Raw genomic sequence first — 20042 nt, 5'->3', positions numbered from 1 at the left:
TCCAAATTTTCCTCAATTTCCTCCACACAAGGTCAAAATTTACTGGTATTACTATACTTGTGGGGACATTTGGACCCCATAAAGTAAGGAATACCAGGGTCACACTCACAGACACACACACTTCTACATGCGCACTTGAACGCTGGTTATGCCTAATAATTCAGATGAAAATTAGGGTGAAAACCTGAATAAACTGATTATTAAATGTATTTTTAAATGTCTTTTAACTCTGTAAACATTACCTGAACTAACCAGCAGGAGGCATCTTTGTAACATATTTTATCGATTATGATAAATCACAGACTCTATAAATGGCTTTAAGATTCTTCCTATTCTCATTATTATTCTCCTATGTACATTTTATAAGTGCTTTGTATGCTATTTTTATGCAATATAACGTCAATGCAAAACAACAAATGGTGACTCCGAAAATAGCTAGAGGTTAGTAAAACTATAGGCTAACATATAGGTATTAAATTAAACAAAATTAATGAATATTAAGATATCTATCTATCTATCTGTCTGTCTGTCTGTCTGTCTGTCTGTCTGTGTATCTATCTGTCTGTCTGTCTGTCTGTCTCTATCTGTCTGTCTGTCTGTCTATCTAACTATCTATCTATCTATCTGACTGACTGACAACATATGCTGACAAATATGCTGAGGATATTCCCTCTCCAGTCTCAGAGAGAGATTATGGCACTCATACGATGCAGACGCGTAGAAGGCTCTGTCTCTCTCTCTCTGTGTCTGTCTGTGTCTCTCTCTGTGTGTGTGTGTGTGTGTGTGTGTGTGTGTGTACTCGGTCACGGGGAATCCGTGGGAGCGCAAACTCCGCCCACGCCACGAACATCTCCAGCTGTGAGAGCGTGGGGGGGGTTTGCCTCGCGCTCGGAGCTCGGGTCTGCAATGAACACGCCGCTACAAAGCTGCTCTTGACCATGTAACAGGACTGCAGTTCACGGGATATTCACGAGCGAACGCTGCGGCAGGTAGGACATCAGTTTATATCCTGGTGTGCTTCATGTATGCGGCTTGAGGGAATAAACGCGGCTTTACGGTGAGATGGACGCAGGAACTTCAGTGCTCCCATTCTGTCTCCTCTTCAACTGTCTGTTTCTTCTTTATACATCGGTTACATCATCTTAAAAGAGTCTAAACCCCACAAAAGTCAGTGTCAGAGGATGTTCCCTGACAAACAAGCCTGTTTTAACGCTGTTTTTGGAATTACATATAATGTCGTCTCACCAGGTGTTTGAACAGGTGCAATGCAGCAGAGCGTTTTTCTATTTATCGAGGTAGCCTGAAGTCGTTTTCATATCTTTGTAAAGGCAATTTTTGTGAAAGTTTAAAAGTGTAACCACGGTTCAATCCGTGGTGTTTATTGCACATATGTGAGGCTAGTTGTCCCACTTTTTACTCCAGTGAATATTAATAGGGTAGGTTTATTTTTGAAAGTCAATTTCTGTGTAGATAAATGCCTTAAAGTCTTGGGGACAAAATGTCGTGTCTCATTGTGGTTCTGTTGTGTTCACTTGACTGCCATTGAGAAAATATGATGATACTGACTCTTTTTTTTGTAGCATCAAATTGAATTTAATTTGAATTTAATTACCTAATTTAGTTTTATAACAACATAAAAAAAACTGAAATCAAGCCTTTTTGCAAATATATATGAGGATAACTACCATATGGGATAGGATATTATACATAGCTAAAACGCCTTTGTACAGTAAAGATTTTTGTAGTCCGCAAGATGTTCTTTAACACGATTACACAGCTTTACACACTTGCCAGGCGTGTGCTGTGTTTATTTTTTAGTGTGATTTAGTATCCAGAGCTATTATGACATCATGAATGGCAAACTGGCCCACTAGTAAGTTGTTGCCTGTAAACGTACCTATTAAGCTCACCAAAATCTACATTGAGACATTTTTAGTGCACAAGAGATCAGTTTCAGTACAAAAAGTTATGTTAAAATAAAATATTAATCTCTCACACAATAATATTTAATTTTATTTTAAATGACAAAAGCATGTCAATTAAGATATACATCATTAAATGCAAAAAGTCTGGCTGTGACATTTTTTGTACCCTTTAAGCACACCCCTGTTCCCATTAAGCTCGCATCATGTTTTATTAAAAATTCTTGTTTATTTTAAGCAACCTTTTGTAAAGATTAATTGAAAGTTTTATTTGAAGGTACAAAGTCGATCACAAAAAAATCAACTAAAATCAAGCAACAAAGCACTCAATTTGATCAGTTATAGTATATTCATAAAGTGTCAGTCAAACACATTGCAACATCAAGACTAGTCCACATTCAGCTAAGTAACACATTCAAAAATCTAATAACAAAACAAACCAATAAAATATTTAATTCATGGGGATGTGAGTTTGCTGTTATCGGAATGAATTTAAAGTCTGCTAGTGTGTGATCCTCAGTCGTTTAGTGTATGATGGTCAGTTCTCCTCTGTGACTATTTACAAAGTCAGTATGCCTGGTGTTTTAAAAATCTGTTCAAATTTTAAAAGTCGTGTGGTGTATTCCAGCCTTTAGTCGCTTTTTTCCTGGACAGATATGACAGGTTTCTAATGGCTCCTTCTTTGTACGGACGACATGCCTCTTTCATCTTGGGGCATAAACTATAGTTATGTCTAGATTTTGTTATCTTAAAGCTGTGAAAATAAATTATTAATCATTTTATACAGATTAATTTAAAGTGACAGCCATCAGTTTATATTTAAAGTCTGTTTATGAAGTATTTACATAGACGTTCAATGCGGAAGAGCTTAAAGAAAGCATACTGAGCTTAATTGGAGCAGCAACATTTTTTTTTAAAACTTCATGTATTATTTATTAAAATGACAAGATTTTGCAAAATAAATAATCTAGGCCATGTATTGTTTATCCATATTTTAATATGAACAACTATTATTAACAATATTTATGAAATTATACTTTTTCTTATTGATGTCACACTGAAGCTGTGATTTTCATATTAAGCTCACCTTACAATAATATGAAATCTTTAAAAATGACAGCAGTATAAAACCACAGACCAGCAATAAACTGTAAATTTATAATATTATGGATGTAAAAGTACAAGCCAGTAATGCCTGTGAAGTAATATGTTAGCGTAGCACACGATCATTTAAAGCTAGTCAGCTAACTGTGTTCTGTAGCATCTGCGCTATGTTGCTAAAATTATCTTTTGGATCGAACTGTAATTATTTCCCACATCCAAGTTCCAGGTTGTTATATTATAAACATTAATCTCTTAATTTTACAGTAAATTGTGAAACTTACCCAAAATAAAGGCTTAAACATCCAAAAAATGCACATTTAAGGGGCTCCTCTTTTGGTGAAAGTTTTTAGACCGCTTTCAAAATGGCCACCAGACAGTGTGAACACATGGACACTCATATCTCAGTGTGCAATGATTTGATTGATTTGAAATTACAGGAGATATGTAGTAACAAACACATCAATTTAAGACATCAAGTAGAATAATACATAATATTTTTCTTTTTATAATCTGAGCTCAAAAATGGTAGTGTGCTTAATGGGTACATTTACCCTATCTGTCTAATTTGGTTTACTCCAGCCCTTTAATATTTAGAAACACAATTTTTGTTAAAGCTGTTACAGTGATAATCACATTGAGAACCAGAACAGACGTCCTACTGGTGTACAGATTAAACTCTGTGGCTGCTCACACGGGTGGAAGAATGCTGGTGGAAGTTATACACATGGATCTGAGTCCTAATTATTTGCTTATCACAGTGACACACACAGTGACACACACAGTGACGGAAACACCTCTTAGCATTTTAACCTCTTGTCACATGCTGATAGGTAGGCTAACTGCTTAAGATGTGATGTCATCTTTTGTGTACTATGGGCAACAACCTGTTTTTTACAGTCTATGGCAACAACATACAGTAAATCATTTCTGTTTTCAGCTATTTTCAGCGTTAGCTATTTGTACCAGAGTGAGACATAATCAAGATAAGAGGGAGCTGGAGGAATAGCACATCAGTTTGACTGGCCAGGGGAACATTGCATTGCTCAGATGTTCGTACTCTTTCATAGCTCTGGACATAGCTCTAACATTATGGGCTGTATTATTATATTATTTTTTACATTTTATATATACCGGTGTATATATATATTTATTTTTTATTTTTTTTTAAATAAAAAATGTTTAAGTTTATTGAAATTTCTGTCCTGGCAAACCATAGAGTTTTTGACGTTGTTGCATTTTTATTTATTTTTTTAATTTAACTGGAGATGTTTTAATTTTACATTTGTATTATACATTAATACATGGAGTTTTATTTATTATTTATTAAACCACAAAATAAAAAATAAATAAAAAACATAAAACAAAATTGACACTGTGAACACAGTTTGTGTATTTGAAGTGGAATTTTACCCCCATAAAATCACTGAGTGCCCATAATATTTGTAACAGAGAAACTTGACTATTAACTATACAGACAGGAAACATTAGTGGCAGCTGGACTGTAAGAACTAAATCAATTTCATTAAAAAGACTGAAAGCAAACCCATCAAAATTTTAAGGCCTTTTTGTAATTTTAATGTGCACTGGTCCTGACAAAAAGAGAATGTGGGTTGAAAAGTTTAATCAGCATCACAGATAGAGGGACCAAAATCTGTCATGTTCAGACAGTACGTATAAAGTGCTCTACCATATGATTAACTGCACAGATCATTCTACTGATGTCCTTTTTTAACACTCACAATCATACTCCTCATAACTGGCATTTCGTATTGATTAGTGTGTATGTGTGTTTAAGTAAGATGCATGCATTAAAGATTCAAAGGGGCACAGCTGGAGAGAAGGACAACAGTAAATTACATTGCATGTCGTTAGTCCATTAGTCCATGCTATACTTAAAAACTGGTCTGAATGTGTGTGGAGGGACTCTAGCAACATCATTTCATTTATATCTACCCCTTTACATGCATGTCAAAATATGTGAATCATATATTTGCCATATATGATGATTTTGAAATAGACCATGTTCATTTTGTGATTTAAAAAGTTGTTCCTCTTTGTGTTAGTTTGTATAATATAATGTAATTTTTGACTTATGTTTTTATATATATATATATTTGACTTAATTTAATAAACATGTACGTTGGCATTATATTGACTGTTTTCCACCCTGCTGTCTAGATTTTGATATTTGCCATTTAATACTCAAAATCTCTTATCGGTCGACCACTACTATATCTACTACCCAAGACCCAGTTTTGTCTTGCTAATCTGCATTTCATAGCTTTTTGTCCCTTTTTTATTATGCTAATGCAGCCTCTCTGAAAGGCATAAAACATGTATGAGTCTAATCTCCATTAAGCCAGGTGTTGCTGGTGAATGTGTCTCCATCATTAGAGGAGTAATTACTGAGCTGAGAGCTGGACTGGCAGCTTGTTGACTCGCTCTCTTGAGATTTATGCACTGAACTACATTTCCCATGGTTCTTGCAGCATGCTTGTCATCTTTAATGTTGCTTTCAGGTCATGTTGGGATGATCATATTTACACATGAATGGCATCACAGTGTCTTAATTACCAGAGGGAAAAATCAGGATTGTGAGGTGTCACGATTAAAACATGCTGAAAACTAACTTTCATGCGTTCAACGTACTGTTGATGAGAAATTCAAATAAGGCTTGTCAGAAAATGCTACTTAGCCATTCATGAAGTAACAGGCTTGTGCAACTACATTTCAGCATGAGAAAGATAAAAAGCACAGATAAAGAACCAATTTCAAATCTAATGTGCATCCAGTGCTCTTTATCAGGTTGCATAGTGCGGAAAAGCTTCCTGTGTTTTGTCAATGCGTTTTTCCCCAACCAAAGTCATTTGAACTCGCATCACATCGTAATGATGACTTCTGAGCTAGTAAATAGGAATTTCCCACGAGGACTTGAAGGCAGCGTTATTCCTGTCTGGTGTCTTAATATTCACTAGTGCCTGGGGTAGGCTACCAATGAATTAACAGTGCTGTGGGTGGTGTTGAAATTGGTGTTGTTGTGTCTTTTTAATTAGTCCAGGTATGGCGGTGTGGAATGGATTAGACTATTTTATTGCTATTTAAGGATTTAGTTTTCACATGACAATTTGAATTTGAATAGACGAGCAATTTCTCACCCTCCTGTTATTTAAAATCCTTATGACTGGTCACAAAAGATGGAGGCAGATGCTATTAAGTTTATCACTTTAATTTGAAAAAGAGCAGTGTGACCATTTATCTAAATATCTCCTTTTGTGTTCCATGGATGAAGGAAAGCAATGAAGGTTTGTAACAATGTGAGAGTAAGTAAATGATGACAAAACTATTCATTTAAAGTACACTGCTGTTCAAAGGTTTGAAGTCAGTAAGATGTTTCTTTTAAAGAAATTAATACTTTTATTCAGCAAGGATGCATTAAATTGCTAGTCTATAATCTATTTAAAATTTATTTATTAAAACGATGTCCTTGTTCATTTTATATTCATTAAAGAATCCTGAAAAATGTATCATTGCTTCCACAAAAATATTACGCAGCAAAACATGTTCACCATTGATAATAAGAAATCTTTCTTGAGCAGCAAATCGGCATATTAGAATCATTTCTGCAGAATCATGTGACACTGAAGACAGTAATGGCTGCTGAAATTTCAGCCTTGCATCACAGAAATGCGTTACATTTTAAAATCTATTCAAATAGATAGGAAACCCGTTGCCTTAAAATGATTAAGTAAATAGTAATTAAAAAAAATAAGTTAAGTGAACTGTCAAGGCAACGGGTTTCCTCAGTTTTTTTAAGTTAAGTAAACTTATCACTTTTTACAGTGTAACCTTTTTTAAATTGCAATAATATTTTACAATATTGTTGATTTTACTGTATTTTTGATCAAATACATGCAGCCGTGGTGAGACTTATTTCAAAAACATTAAACGTCGTCCTGGCCCCTGACTTTTGAACAGTACTGTATATTGTTTAACAACATAAGAGAACTGTGTGATGGTGTATGTTTATACAGGGCTTTGTGTACACTAATGTGTGTACTTAGGGTGGGATCCAGTGAGTTACCGCACCTTTTGTAACCCTGTCATTTTTTTATCAAAGCAGCTCAGCAGTATACATCTTGCTCAGGAGTTTATAATGAACACACCAACCTTCAGACTCAAATACATACTAACAACTGCCTGACAATGATAACAGTAAAAGGGAGAAGAGATTTTTATTTTTTAATTAGTGCTGCTAGACATTGCTGGCCCATGCTGTCCTTTTCCTCAGCGGAGAAACTGAAGTTACACTTTTAAAGATCATGGAGTTTGTGTGTATGCGTGCATGTGTGTCCCTGTAAACAGTTCTCGCATGAGAAATTTGAATTAATTTTGCTCCACGTCTTCCTGGTGAGTCATACACGTAATGGAACAAGAACCTCAGTTACACACAAAGGCAGAAACATACACACATTCAGTTCAGCTTAAAGCAATTTTTGTACTGTGACATTACAAATAATTTGTCACCTGTGTGTGACACGTGTGTGGTTGTCCCCGACGGCAGGCACATTTCTAAGTGTAAATGATGGTGTGAAAAACAGCTTTTGAAGGTTCTGATTATATAGGCTGGCCCGTCAGACATGGTGTATCAGATTCTATCAGACAGACAACAGAATATAGGAAAGCGAGTCATGCCCACACACACACACACACACACACACACACACACACACACTGGAATGCATATTTTCTGTCCTTTCCATTTGTCACTCGCTACTGATTTCAAACAAACCTGGAACGAAGAGATGACATGCATGCAGTAACTGCTACATATTAACCCAGATCATGCACACAGACAGTGCTGGGTGTTGGATATGACCCATAAATCAGTGAAATGAAAACATGTAAAACAGGAAATTAAAGTTGTCCACAGATCAAAGCCAGTACAATGCTTCAGTCTCGACAGGGCTTCCAGCAAAGACAACTGAACATGAATGAAATTGTTATAGATCAGAGCTGGCACTTTCTAAGAATACAAATTGGTGTCCCATGATGCTTCTTTAAAGCAATAATTGCGAAATGTTCTTTAGGGAGAGAACCACTAGATACAATATACAAACTTTTGTTTAACAAAATTAACATATGATGGAACCTTTTTAACCCAATCAACCCAATGGTTTTGATTGTCTTGACTGTATTCAACAATTTAAATCATATGGGAATATCAAAATAATGACATGCATAAGCTTATTTTGTAATAATAATAAAACTCAACAGTTTTTTTTTTTTTTTTTATTATTTTTAAAAAAGTTTTTCCTAATTTATTTACACGTTGCAGTGCAATTTACATTTGTAAATTAAAAAATCTTTAATTTACAAAATAGAATACCCATTCTGATGCATTTTTATTTTATTAGAACATAGTTTCATTATTTAATAGACCTCAAGCTCTATTATCTACGCTTTTTTTGTGGAAAGTGTTATAGGTTCAGTCCCAAGTATGCATGATGTACAGTGATTACTGTCCTGTTCTATTACTCTTGTGCTCTCGAACGAGCCACTTCACCCCAGATTGCCGCTGGCACACTGCCACTGCAATTAGTGTATTGTCACTTTAGATAAAAACCTAAATGGTGACTTGTAGCTGTATCGTTTTGGCTCAGCTTTCATACTGACATCTGGACTGTCAGTCTATTCACAAAGTAGATAATAAAGATCATCCTAATCCATAATATAGGCTGTAATGCTGAACTACATAAAAAGTGCTTGATTTTGCCTCTGAATTATTCTTATATATAATTTTGGCTTGCTATACATATGTGATCTATTTAATATAGATACTCATTATGGTTTTAATATTTTCCCCTCTGAGGTTATTTGCTAGTCAAAGTTGTTTTTTTGCATTAAAATAGTAATAGATTTTTCATTCTCATTTTTGACCATCTCTCTCTCCGACCCTTTGGTTTCAATAGAACACTTTTTTTTTTTTCTCCACTGGGAGCATCTTGTTTTATTTCTGAACATTTATTAAACTCTTTTGACTTCAACTAGGTTATAAAGTGAATCATGATTCACTAGTTATACAATAAGTATGAGGCCTAAAATACCCTGATTGATCACTGATGGTTTTTATATGGATGTTATGCTTGCAGGCATTCAGCAGGTGAAAAGGTTAACAATGCACTGACCAAAAGGATCACAAGACCTGCCACAATTGTCAAGAGATGAATGTTATTGTCTGAAGGACCAGGCAGATGACCTTTTTGGGGATGTGAAGATGAACTGAAGCAATCCTTCATTCTGACTGAGAATTCCAGCAGCATTCATGAAGTATAATTGTTATTGGTTTGTGGCCAGTTTAATTGGCTGAGCTTTCCTGGAGCTCTGTGAGCAGTTCTTTGAATGGTCATGGCGAAGACAACCGATTCCCTTAATATGTCCTTCCTCCTGGAGCACGAACGGCAGATGATCTTGAGTGTTCTCCAGAAAGACGAGAAACTCCGCAAACGAGAGGAGAAACGCATCAGGTAGCGTCTTCAACACACATTTCATCACAAGCATATATACACACACATACAAACACACACTTTAGCAATAGTAGTTAGCTACTGTGTAAGAAAAGTTGTTCAAAATAGAACTTTCAAAATAAAGTTGAGTATACTTAGATGATCTTAAGTTGACCTTAAGAAGCACTAAAGGATAATTTTTACTATAGTATGTACAAAATTAGTGCGCAAAAATAGAGCACTTTAAGTACATTATGGAAGTGCACTTGTTTTTCACCTGGGTAACTACATTGAATAATTTCTAATTGAATTGTGCAAAGAATTAGGGTTTATGAATGAATGAACAATTCCAAGAAATGCAACAACAACAAAACTTGAAGACTACCATAAGTCATTTATATAACTGATTTGAACACATAATGGTGAACTAAATATTCAGGTAAAAATGCTTAAAATGTAGTGACTCGAATCCATGAATCTTTTTTAGAATATGTAAATTTACAAGGAGCATCCCAATGAACCAATTCACTAGAATGAATCACTTTCCAGGACTACATACTGTATGTCAGTGAAAGTAACACAAAAATCGCCATGTGGCATTGAAAATGTCTTTTTGAAACAGATGAGCTGTGTTCAAAGCAGCAGACCTGCTGTAGTTAATATATAGGGTGAATACATTTAGTTACTCCCCAACAGTGATGCCAGTTGTTCCTCTACAGGAAACTGAAAAATGAGCTTCTGGAACTGAAGCGAGCCGGGCGGCGTAGTTCAGCGGATCAGCGTGAGTGTGCTGTATGTCTGCGTGCTCTGGGTCTCATCCTGCAGAGGGGTAATGTGTGCACCAACTGTCATCGGCGCATCTGCAACTTCTGCACTGCTACGCCTCCAGACAGCAACTGCAAATGCACCGTGTGTGCGAAGACTGCGTGAGTCACACACAACATCCATACACACTCTGGTCTGTAATGGTGAATAGATTAGACGCCATGAAATTGAGTTTTTTGGATTTTAGTCCATATTCTGCCCCAGCTTTTTGTTTCAATAGGAACTGTGTCAACAGTTCATAGGCTCTTTAATAGGTGAACCAATTAGGCTGTGATTGGCACTTCTATAATTGGTGCACTGCTTACACCGTGTTGTCTGTGTATGACTTGCTGATTTAGGGAGCTGAAGGTGGTTACAGGAGAATGGTTTCTGGAAGAGAGATCCAAGAGGTTTCAACATGCCAGCATTACCAGCTGTGATGAAGTCAAACAGTCAATCCTCAGCAGTCCTTCAGGTGAGACCAAATCATCCATCAAACAGTGCCTGTAAATGTTGCCATACATACATACTGTCAGCCCTGACATAATGGAAAATTTTCCTCTTCTGGCTCTTTTTAAAGGGGTCATGAAATGCCTTTTTCATTTTGTACTTTTCTCTGAGGTCCCCTTATATTGTTATCAAGATTTTTACATCAAAAAATCATTATTTAGAAGTAATGGGCTCTTTTCTGTCCTGTTTTTAACCCCTCTTGTAGACACGTAAACGCCCAATGCTGTGATTGGCTAATAGTTGTGTATGTTTGAAAGCGTACATCCCTCAGAGATGGAAGCTGCTGTGATTTAGGTCAAAACACATAAATACTCAGTACATATCAAATGATCTGTAATAACAGATAAAGCAATAATGACCACATCATAAAAGCAGTTACACTCACTCGTGTTGTGTGACAATCCTGCGTTGAATTGTTCCTTGTTTGTAAACGAATCTGCGGTAAAATGAAGTGAACAAAGGATCAAGTTCTTACTGACGCTGTCTGGAACTTCATTAAAAATAAGTTAATCAACTCTTTCTTAACGTCGGGATCAGAAGCAAGACAATGCAAAGACTGCTTTTCCACAACTTGGCACTGTACAGCATCTTGTTGTATTCAAAGCCATCTTTATTGTTTGGTTTCTGTGAAGACCTGTGTTCACTCTTCTCAATATTTACACTACATGTGTGAATTGGTGGGCGGGGCTAACCCGGCAGTGAAGCAGACATTGATCTTCTGGCACGCGCATGGTGTTTAGTCACACTATTACATTAAAGAGAAGAACATTCAGAAAGCTGTCGTTTTGGCAGACTGGCTTAAAACTAAGCTGTTTTTAGACTAAAGAGAAAGTTTTGAGTTCTGAAACTTGCAGGATGTTTTTATAGTACAATGACCTCTTATATGTCAAAATAAGGGAATTTAGTTTTTTCAGTTCATGACCCCTTTAATGATTTGAACTAGAATAGTTGATATGTTTCAGTATTTACAAAAAATATATTATTGTTTTTGCATGTCCAGTTGCAAAGCAGCATTAAAAATAAAATGTAGAATTCTGATCAGGTTTTGTGTTGATTATATTTATATTGAATAGTCATTTATAGTGAATAGTGAATTAATAGTGAATTCTGGCAACCGAAAATATTAGGACGAAACATTTTCAATTTCAGACGGATGGAATCATTGACCAAAACAGTGACGTTTAATTAGGGCTTCTCCAATAATGTGATTTACTCACCCTCAGGCTATCCAAGAGCTTTGCTTTGTCAAGTTTATTTCTCTATCAGAACAGATTTGAAGAAATTAAGCATTATATATCATCCTCTGCAGTGAATGGGTGCCATCAGAATGAGAGTCCAGACAGATGATAAAAGCTTCACAATAATCCACACGACTCATCCATCAGTTAACGACTTGAGAATTGAAAAACTGCCTGTTTTTAATAAACAAATCCATCAAGACATTTTTAAAACCATTGCTTCAGGCTAAAATATGAGTCTTCTATATATAATATTGTTACCTCCATTTTTGTTTTTTCTCTCACATTTTCTGACATGCTCAAAAGACCATGTGTTTTTAGCTTAAATGGCTTTGATTTACTATTTATTTATTTTTTATTATGAATATCTGTTTTTGTTTATGGAGATGGAGGCTCTGCTCACAGATCATCAGAGATGGAGAGATTGTCCACGCCACAGCCTGAGAGATCAGCTACGCCCCAATCCCAGAAAAGCACAGGGAAGAACAGGAAAGGGTGAGGGGCATCATTTACAGTCCATTGAGTTGGCTATGCTTGAAATCACTTACCGCGATACAGTTCCTGCAGTTAATAGTATTTGCGCTTTTTATGCTTTCTTCTGTATGCCTGGAACATTTACTAAAATGTAACACTGTAACCGCTGTATCCCATAATGCAATGCACTCAACCATTTACAATATGACAAATGAGCCAGGAGTAATAAAAACCATGATTTTGAACATGCCATATATACTTAGTAAGAACAGTATAGCCTTCCGCTGTTTGAAATTAATCCTGTTGCATACTGTTTCACATATTAATTTGTTAAAATGGTAGGCAGTATAAACTTGAATGCAGTAAGCTATTATTTCATTCTGTGCCAGCATGTCTGCTCATTAAGGCTGTCTGTGTTTCACTCTCATTAAGTGTCTGTGTTTTAGGAAGAGAGCAGTTGCAGTGGAATCTTCAGGGTTACCAACAGTACCCAATAACATGAGAGCACAAATGGTGAAAACACCGACCCAGACAGAGGCAAGAAACAGGGTAACACATGATCGCACAATTGCATTCCTGTATACAGATTTGCGTGCATGACAAGAAAGCAGTGTTTAGTGTCTGTGTGCGTGCATGTTTATTCAGCCGGATGGGGCAGAGAGCGTGTCTAGTATACAAAGCAGTGACAGCGTTCCTGAAAAGATGGCAGATGGGCGGAGACAAACGGATTGTAGCACACCCTCTATCGCCGTATCCAGAGCCTCCCTCTCATCAGGTATCACCATGGAAACAACTCGACATATATATACTATTCCTGCCAATGACACCAGTAACTACATTTGCCCTCAAAACTGTCCTTATATCAGTTCACTAATATTAAAAACTTTAAAAAGTCTGAGCCCACATTTGAAAATATATGCTTCAGAATCTAATTAAAACATGGGAATAAACAGTTACATCATGTAAAATAGAAATATATGTAGAAGAAATGGAGTAAACAATGATAAATGTCTGAATTTGTAAACCTATGCTTACCTCAAAAACAGAATGTATTAAAATATATATTTTCTTGAAAAATCTATTAAAAAAATAAAGAATAGAGAAATGCGTATGTGTAGAAATATTTAAGATTCTGCGCTATTCCTCTATTAAGATTTAGCACTTTAGGTCACTAATAAAATAAGCATTTTTTTAGAACAGTGATTCTCAACCTTTTTGACTCTTAAGTCCTCCCATTGTCCATAACAATATTTGAAGACCCCATTATATTTTGAGTTGTTTGTGATTTACTGGATAATGATTATTTTTTTTCTCCTACCAGATAAAATATTTTAGAGCTTGGCATAACTAGATAAATGTATATTTATAAAATGTATGAAAATACCTGTGGAGTTACACTATTTTATTAATTTACAAGACTTTTACAAGTCTAGAAATAACACTCTTTTCACACTAATTGGGCTGCCTCATTTATCCAAGTTTTTCAAGATAGTGAGAACCCTGTTCATTCGAAGAACATATTTTTACTTGTATTAGCTTGTTTTGTCTTATTGTTTATTTGAAGTCTTCTTGAGGCTTCCTTTTAATGTGAACTGCTGTTCTAGGCCATGTAAGCATTATTGTACAGACTGTCAGATGCTCTTGCTTCCACTGAAGCACAATATGCTCTTTTGGATCAAAACATGATTTTTCTCAAATTATGCTGGAGTGGAGAACATGATCATCAGGGTTTATATGAACATACTAAATACTAAACCATTCTGAAATTTGCATTAATATTTCAGTTTCATCTTAAATGATGTTAATATAGTAAAAAAAAAAAAAAGTTTTTTTTTTTTTTTTTTCAATACTGGTCTCAGAATTTTGGACTTCACCGTGTGTCTTTAGAAATATTATAAAATATAAGATAGAAAGATGCTGTTATTAACCAAATTTCTGGCTCTCTTCACAGATCGCAGTCGCTCTGAGGTGGACCTCAGTAATCCCTGTGAAGGGTTCAGTGAAGATCCTCTGATTAGTCGATGCCACTCAGTTCCAGGCCTGAACGATGTGGTAGATTTCAGACACAGTCTCTTAAACCACTTCTCACTTGCAATCACTTTTTCCTGTGTGCAGGATATGATTTCCAGACAGGGAGTTAAATTGATAAGAGACAGCCTTCTGTAATGTGATTTTTCTGATATCATATCACAGAGTGAAGTGATGGTGTAAAGGAAACCAGTGCTGTTTTCAATGTAATATGCGCTGAAGGCAGTGTTTGTGCTTTAGGACTCAGATGAGGACATTGATGCGGTGTTATCAGCACACTATAAAACCAACCGGAGCATCTGCAGCGCGCAATCAATGGTATAATGATTTGCACAGAAACACACACACACACAAAAACACCATAATCACAGGTGCTTTGCTGCAATTTGTGTTTGCTGGCTTTGTGCAGATGTCTGACTGAAACAAAATATGTAGCCTACTTGTTCCTCTTTCTGTGTTTTGCTTGTGTGTACTCTGTTCAGACTTTTATTTGTGTGCCAGGGGAACCAGAAATCCAACTCCTTACCTAGTTTTTCTGATATTAATGTACACCATAAAACTTGTTCCAGCTTCATGCCTTATGGATATTAGCATTTCCTCCTTCTGGCAAAATATCCAGTTACATGAGATCGCTTAATTTGTTGACTCACCTGGCAGACCCACACATTAATTTTTTATCGCCCAATCTCATATACACACAATTTAGCATAGATGAAACACGCAATAACTACTGAAAGTGCATCATTGTCATATTTCTCATTCTTGGCCGCACATACAGATGCAGGTGGTGCATTAAGATACAACAAAGAGAGATAATTCAGGCAAACAAGAAGACAAGTGGCCTCTTTCAAAACAGCTGACATAACTCGTAGCTCACGCACAGTCTCTAATAGCTAGATGAGTCAGATGTGAAGGGTGCGGAATGAAGAAGGAACAAGGAAAAAAAGCAAAAAAACTAGCAACTACACAGTTGTATTTTCACAGAATAAAGGTTCTGTCATTATTTACTCACCCTCATGTCATTAGAAACCTACATTATGTTCTTTTGTTGAACACAAAAGATGACGTTTTGAAGAATGTTAATGCTGCTCTTTGACATACAGTGAAAGTGAATGGCGAATGGGGTGGTCAAGCTCCACATAATGACAAAAAGCACCTTAAATGTGATACACTCTCAGAAATAAAGGTACAAAAGCTGTCACTGGGGCGGTACCTTTTCAAAAGGTACACTTTTGTATCGATTAGGTTCAAATATGTACACTTTAAGTACTAATATGTACCTTTAAGGTACCAAAATGGACCCTTTAGGTACAAACATGTACCTTTTGAAAAGGTACCGCCCCAGTGACAGCTTTTGTACCTTTATTTCTGAGAGTGTATGATCCAGATAACTCTTGTGATATATTCCAAATATAATATATTTCAATGAACAAAAAGATATTATGCAATATTTCCCTAGTGAAAAATGAACATACTAAAATGTATTTAAAATGCATTTATTTCATGCTAAGTATACTACAAGTGCATTTACATATTTATGTACTTAATAAAAAATACCCTGCAATTGTACTTTTAGTTTACTAAACTGTAAACTAGTTATCTGAACAACTAATTCTGTGCTTAATGCACTTTAATTGCGCAGAAGTAGTGCTTAAGTTCAACTAAAGATATACTGAAGTATATTTGATTGTGCTAAAAAGAACTATTACAAGTATACTTCTGGTACACTTTAAAGCTGCAGTCCGTAACTTTTTTGGGGTTAAAAATGATCCAAAATCAATATTTGAGCAAGTACATAACCAGCCAGTGTTCAAAACTATCGCCTTACTTTAGCCCGATTCACAGCGATTAGCTTATAATAATGTTTTCTAATTTGAGTGGTACGGGTAGGTTTTCACGGGAAATTCGAGCATGGCACTGCGTCATTACGTCACATCTGTAAACATAGAAGTTGTCCCAGTAGGGCTGGGCGATATATCGAATGCGATGATCATGCGCATCTCGTCAGTAAAGCCAGTTCCGTGATTAGCGGTAAATCTCCATCACCTGCTTTCAAATGGAGCGCCATTTAATACACAGAGCCGTAGTTCACTGACAAGCTACGCAATATCGTATTCACTATCGCATGCGATATATCTCCCAGCCCTATGTCCCGGCTACTAGATCGCATCGCATGTGACTGAGGATCCTGTAGGTGACAAAACGTTTATAGCCTTTTCTCTCACAGCAGCTAGAATACTTGATGTATCACTTTGATGCTGGATTGTAACCGATCGTTAGATTTAATCAACATTGATAGCGCGATTTATTGTAATGCTTTTCTCCTCAGTTGGTCAGAACAAACGTGGCAGACTTGTTACTTACTTGTTCAGATGGCAATATACGGTGAAAATTCTTATTTGGGTCATATATTCCAAGACATAGGCTAGAATCTGTGATTCCTAAATACAGTAAATATCCACACCGGTGCGGTGACTAACAGACTAACCCATATACTCTTCAAAACATTAGATTCATCCGCGCTGGAGCCGTGCCGGAGCACAACCCCACGCACGGAAGATAATTTCGCACAGAGCTGCAATTCCAGGTTTTCAAATAGAGATGGCGACAAAGAGACAAAACTTACGGACTGCAGCTTTTAAATATCTTGCATTTAAAGACCGATATTATTCAGATGTCATACAATCCTCATCAGTAGTGACATTAAAACAAATTTTAGGCTTAATATTAAGAAATGTGCATTAAAGTATAATTGTAATTTTTAAATCAGTAAGTCTGGAGCGATATGTCAGGAAATATGTTAATAGATTTGAACTATACTTACTATGAAATAAATGTATTTTAAATATATTACTTTTTCACTAGGGTTATTACTTGTTGAAAATCTTGCTCTGTGCCATAGCTCTCAAATATTAGAATCCTTCATGTAAATTCAAATGTGCCTTGTCAAGATGTATTGTGCCAGAACTTGCATCTATTGTATGGCTTCAAAAGACCTATGGACTGCTTATGATGCTTTTTGTCACTTTTGGAGGCATTCAGCTCCAGTTCTCATTTTTTTAACGTAATACTAAAACAGAAATTAAAGCCTTTATTTAGCTGAAAAATTAAAACCGAAGATAATGTTTGGGTAATAAAATTTGAGTTACTGAACTCTATATGAAGTAAATTAAACCATAGCAAATTTCTTTAACAGTGAGTGGCCTCATTTCAGCCAAACAAATTTTAAAACACATTTATCTTCAGAGAAGTGCTAATTAAACACCAGTTCGAAATCATTTTTACCGTTTAAATATTTTCAGTTGTCGAAATTTCAGTGCATCACACAGCCCTGTGAATGTTCTGCTGAAACATTCCCTTTATGGAAGAAAAAAGGTCAGATGGGTTTGAAATTACATAAGGGTAAATGAGTAAATACGACACAGTGTTCATTTTTGGACTGTGACATCTACAAATAATCAAGTGTAAAAAAGCTCCTTCCTGACTTCAGCAATCTGTCTCCTGTCATATTATCTCTGTTTTTCTTATTCTACTTTTCTGCTCTGTTTTTTTTCCTGCTATCAATCTTCTCTTCTCTCTTTCTCTCTTTCTCTCTCATGTCTTATTCTAGTCTTCCACACCTGCCTCGGAGAGAAAGTGGGGTTTCCTTAATGTACCTGACTCAGATGCTGACACTGTGAGTGTTCGGTGTGTGTTTGAGTGCAGATGTGTGTCTGTTGTTTGTTGCTCTGTTGGCTTCAGTTTCTCTCTCTCTTGCCTTTCTGTACCACTGAAGAGTCATGCATACACTCAAACACAAGCTTGTGAAAGATGCACCCCCCAAAGACTCTGCTTATGTGTGCTCTCCAGACCAGCATCAACAGTATGATGAGCGTGTACAGTGAGACGGGGGACTATGGCAACGTGCGGGTTTCCGGGGAGATCCTGCTCAACATCTCTTACAGCTATAAAACAGGGGCACTCAACGTGCTCGTCCGCGAGTGCCGCTGCCTAGCAACCGGGGATGAGAGGAGACAGCGCACGGATGCGTAAGGCCACACACACACTGCTATAGACTTCACTTTGAGCCCTGGCAGAGCATCTCTGCATTGCATGTATTTGGGATGTCAGTATATTAACATTAGATTTATTACAATTAATTATTTTATTAATTTATTTAAAGGTATAGTTCACCCAAAAATGTAAATTCTGTCATTATTTACCACAAGCAGTGTTATCTTAATATTATTTTTATACTATTATAGTAGTATTATTAATAATAATAATGAATTAACTTTTATTTTCATAATTTGTTTTTTATTTTTAAATTTTAGTAATTTAGTTTTAAAATAATTTTATTTAACTTTTATTATATTTTTCTTTTTTAATTTTAGTACATCAACCTAAAGGTATTTTATTTCAGTTAGTTTTAAGTTTAATTTTTCATCAAATAATTATATTATTTCAATTCATGAAGAAAATAAATAAATACAAATTTTAATAGTTGATTTTCAGGATAATTATTGGTAATTTAATAATTTCAATTTCAGTCTGTTCCTCAAAAAGCCAATTGATTTTATTTTCATAATTTTAGTTTTCATTTTTATTTTAAGTTGTAGTAGCTTAGTTATGTGCTAAAAGTTGTCACTTTTAAATAGTTTTTTTGTAATTCTATTTAGTTTTCTTTTTCTTTTCTATTTTGGTTTTATTTTATAGTAATTTTAGTATATCAACTTAAAGGTGCCATAGAATGGAAAACTGTTTTTACCTTGGCGTAGTTGAATAATAAGAGTTCTATACATGGAAATGACATACTGTGAGCCTCAAACACCATTGTTTCCTCCTCCTTATGTAAATCTTGTGAATAAAAAAGACCACTGAAAAATAGACGAATTAGAACATAACACCGACTGTGACGTTACAGTTGGGATCACTAATAGTTACGCCCCTTAACATTTGCATCCATGTTCTAGGCCAGCCGCCAGCTGAACCATCAGAAGTTCTGCAGGTATTGTGAAGAAACAAGCAAGGACAACAGCGAAAATGGCAAATCATGGAAATAAATGTTATGTTCCAGGCTGTGCAGGGGATGTGAAGTGCAGGGATGGGTTGGTGTCCATATTCAGAAAGGCACGGAAAGCAAATAACGCCTTCTAATAAAATAACGCAAGCCACTAAAGGGACATGGTTAGCTTCTTGCTAGTGGTAGACTGTTACATTACAGTACATAAGATTTCACTTACCACATAAACAGTGTAAGGAGAGATGACTGAGGATGATGGTGAATGATTTACAGATCCTGAGCACCACTGACAAGCATCTGTTCTTGTAAAATGTGTGGTAAATACTGCCGCTCCATAGTATAAACAGAGTTCGTGCAATCGCGAATCTCGAAAGTGAAAGTAAAAATCGATCGTGCATTTGAAAGCAGTTTCAGTGCCCAGCATATTAATAGTGGCTCCCTGATGCCCGCATTTTAT

The 20042-nt window shown here is 35.8% G+C and overlaps 1 protein-coding gene across 3 annotated transcripts in view; it reads left to right on the top strand.

Annotated features, from left to right (window-relative positions):
• The first annotated feature begins 808 nt into the window (after positions 1-808).
• sytl5 (synaptotagmin-like 5) overlaps positions 809-20042 on the top strand; it is a 28462-nt gene continuing 9228 nt past the window's right edge. Inside the window, exons 1-10 of one of the 3 annotated variants that reach the window (XM_058788176.1) lie at positions 809-989; positions 9176-9550; positions 10249-10455; positions 10693-10808; positions 12468-12576; positions 13002-13104; positions 13174-13330; positions 14507-14607; positions 14824-14901; positions 18433-18611. In XM_058788176.1, coding sequence (XP_058644159.1) covers positions 9426-9550; positions 10249-10455; positions 10693-10808; positions 12468-12576; positions 13002-13104; positions 13174-13330; positions 14507-14607; positions 14824-14901; positions 18433-18611 — 1175 coding nt within the window. In that variant the 5' untranslated portion in view covers positions 809-989; positions 9176-9425. Of the gene's footprint in view, positions 1058-9175; positions 9551-10248; positions 10456-10692; positions 10809-12467; positions 12577-13001; positions 13105-13173; positions 13331-14506; positions 14608-14823; positions 14902-18432; positions 18612-20042 lie in introns of all 3 variants that reach the window. The other 2 variants (XM_058788177.1, XM_058788178.1) reach the window with 2 other exon arrangements.

The sequence above is a fragment of the Onychostoma macrolepis genome, chromosome 09, assembly GCF_012432095.1.
Source record: "Onychostoma macrolepis isolate SWU-2019 chromosome 09, ASM1243209v1, whole genome shotgun sequence".
NCBI lineage: Eukaryota > Metazoa > Chordata > Actinopteri > Cypriniformes > Cyprinidae > Onychostoma > Onychostoma macrolepis.
This window is presented reverse-complemented; position numbering and strand designations above follow the sequence as displayed.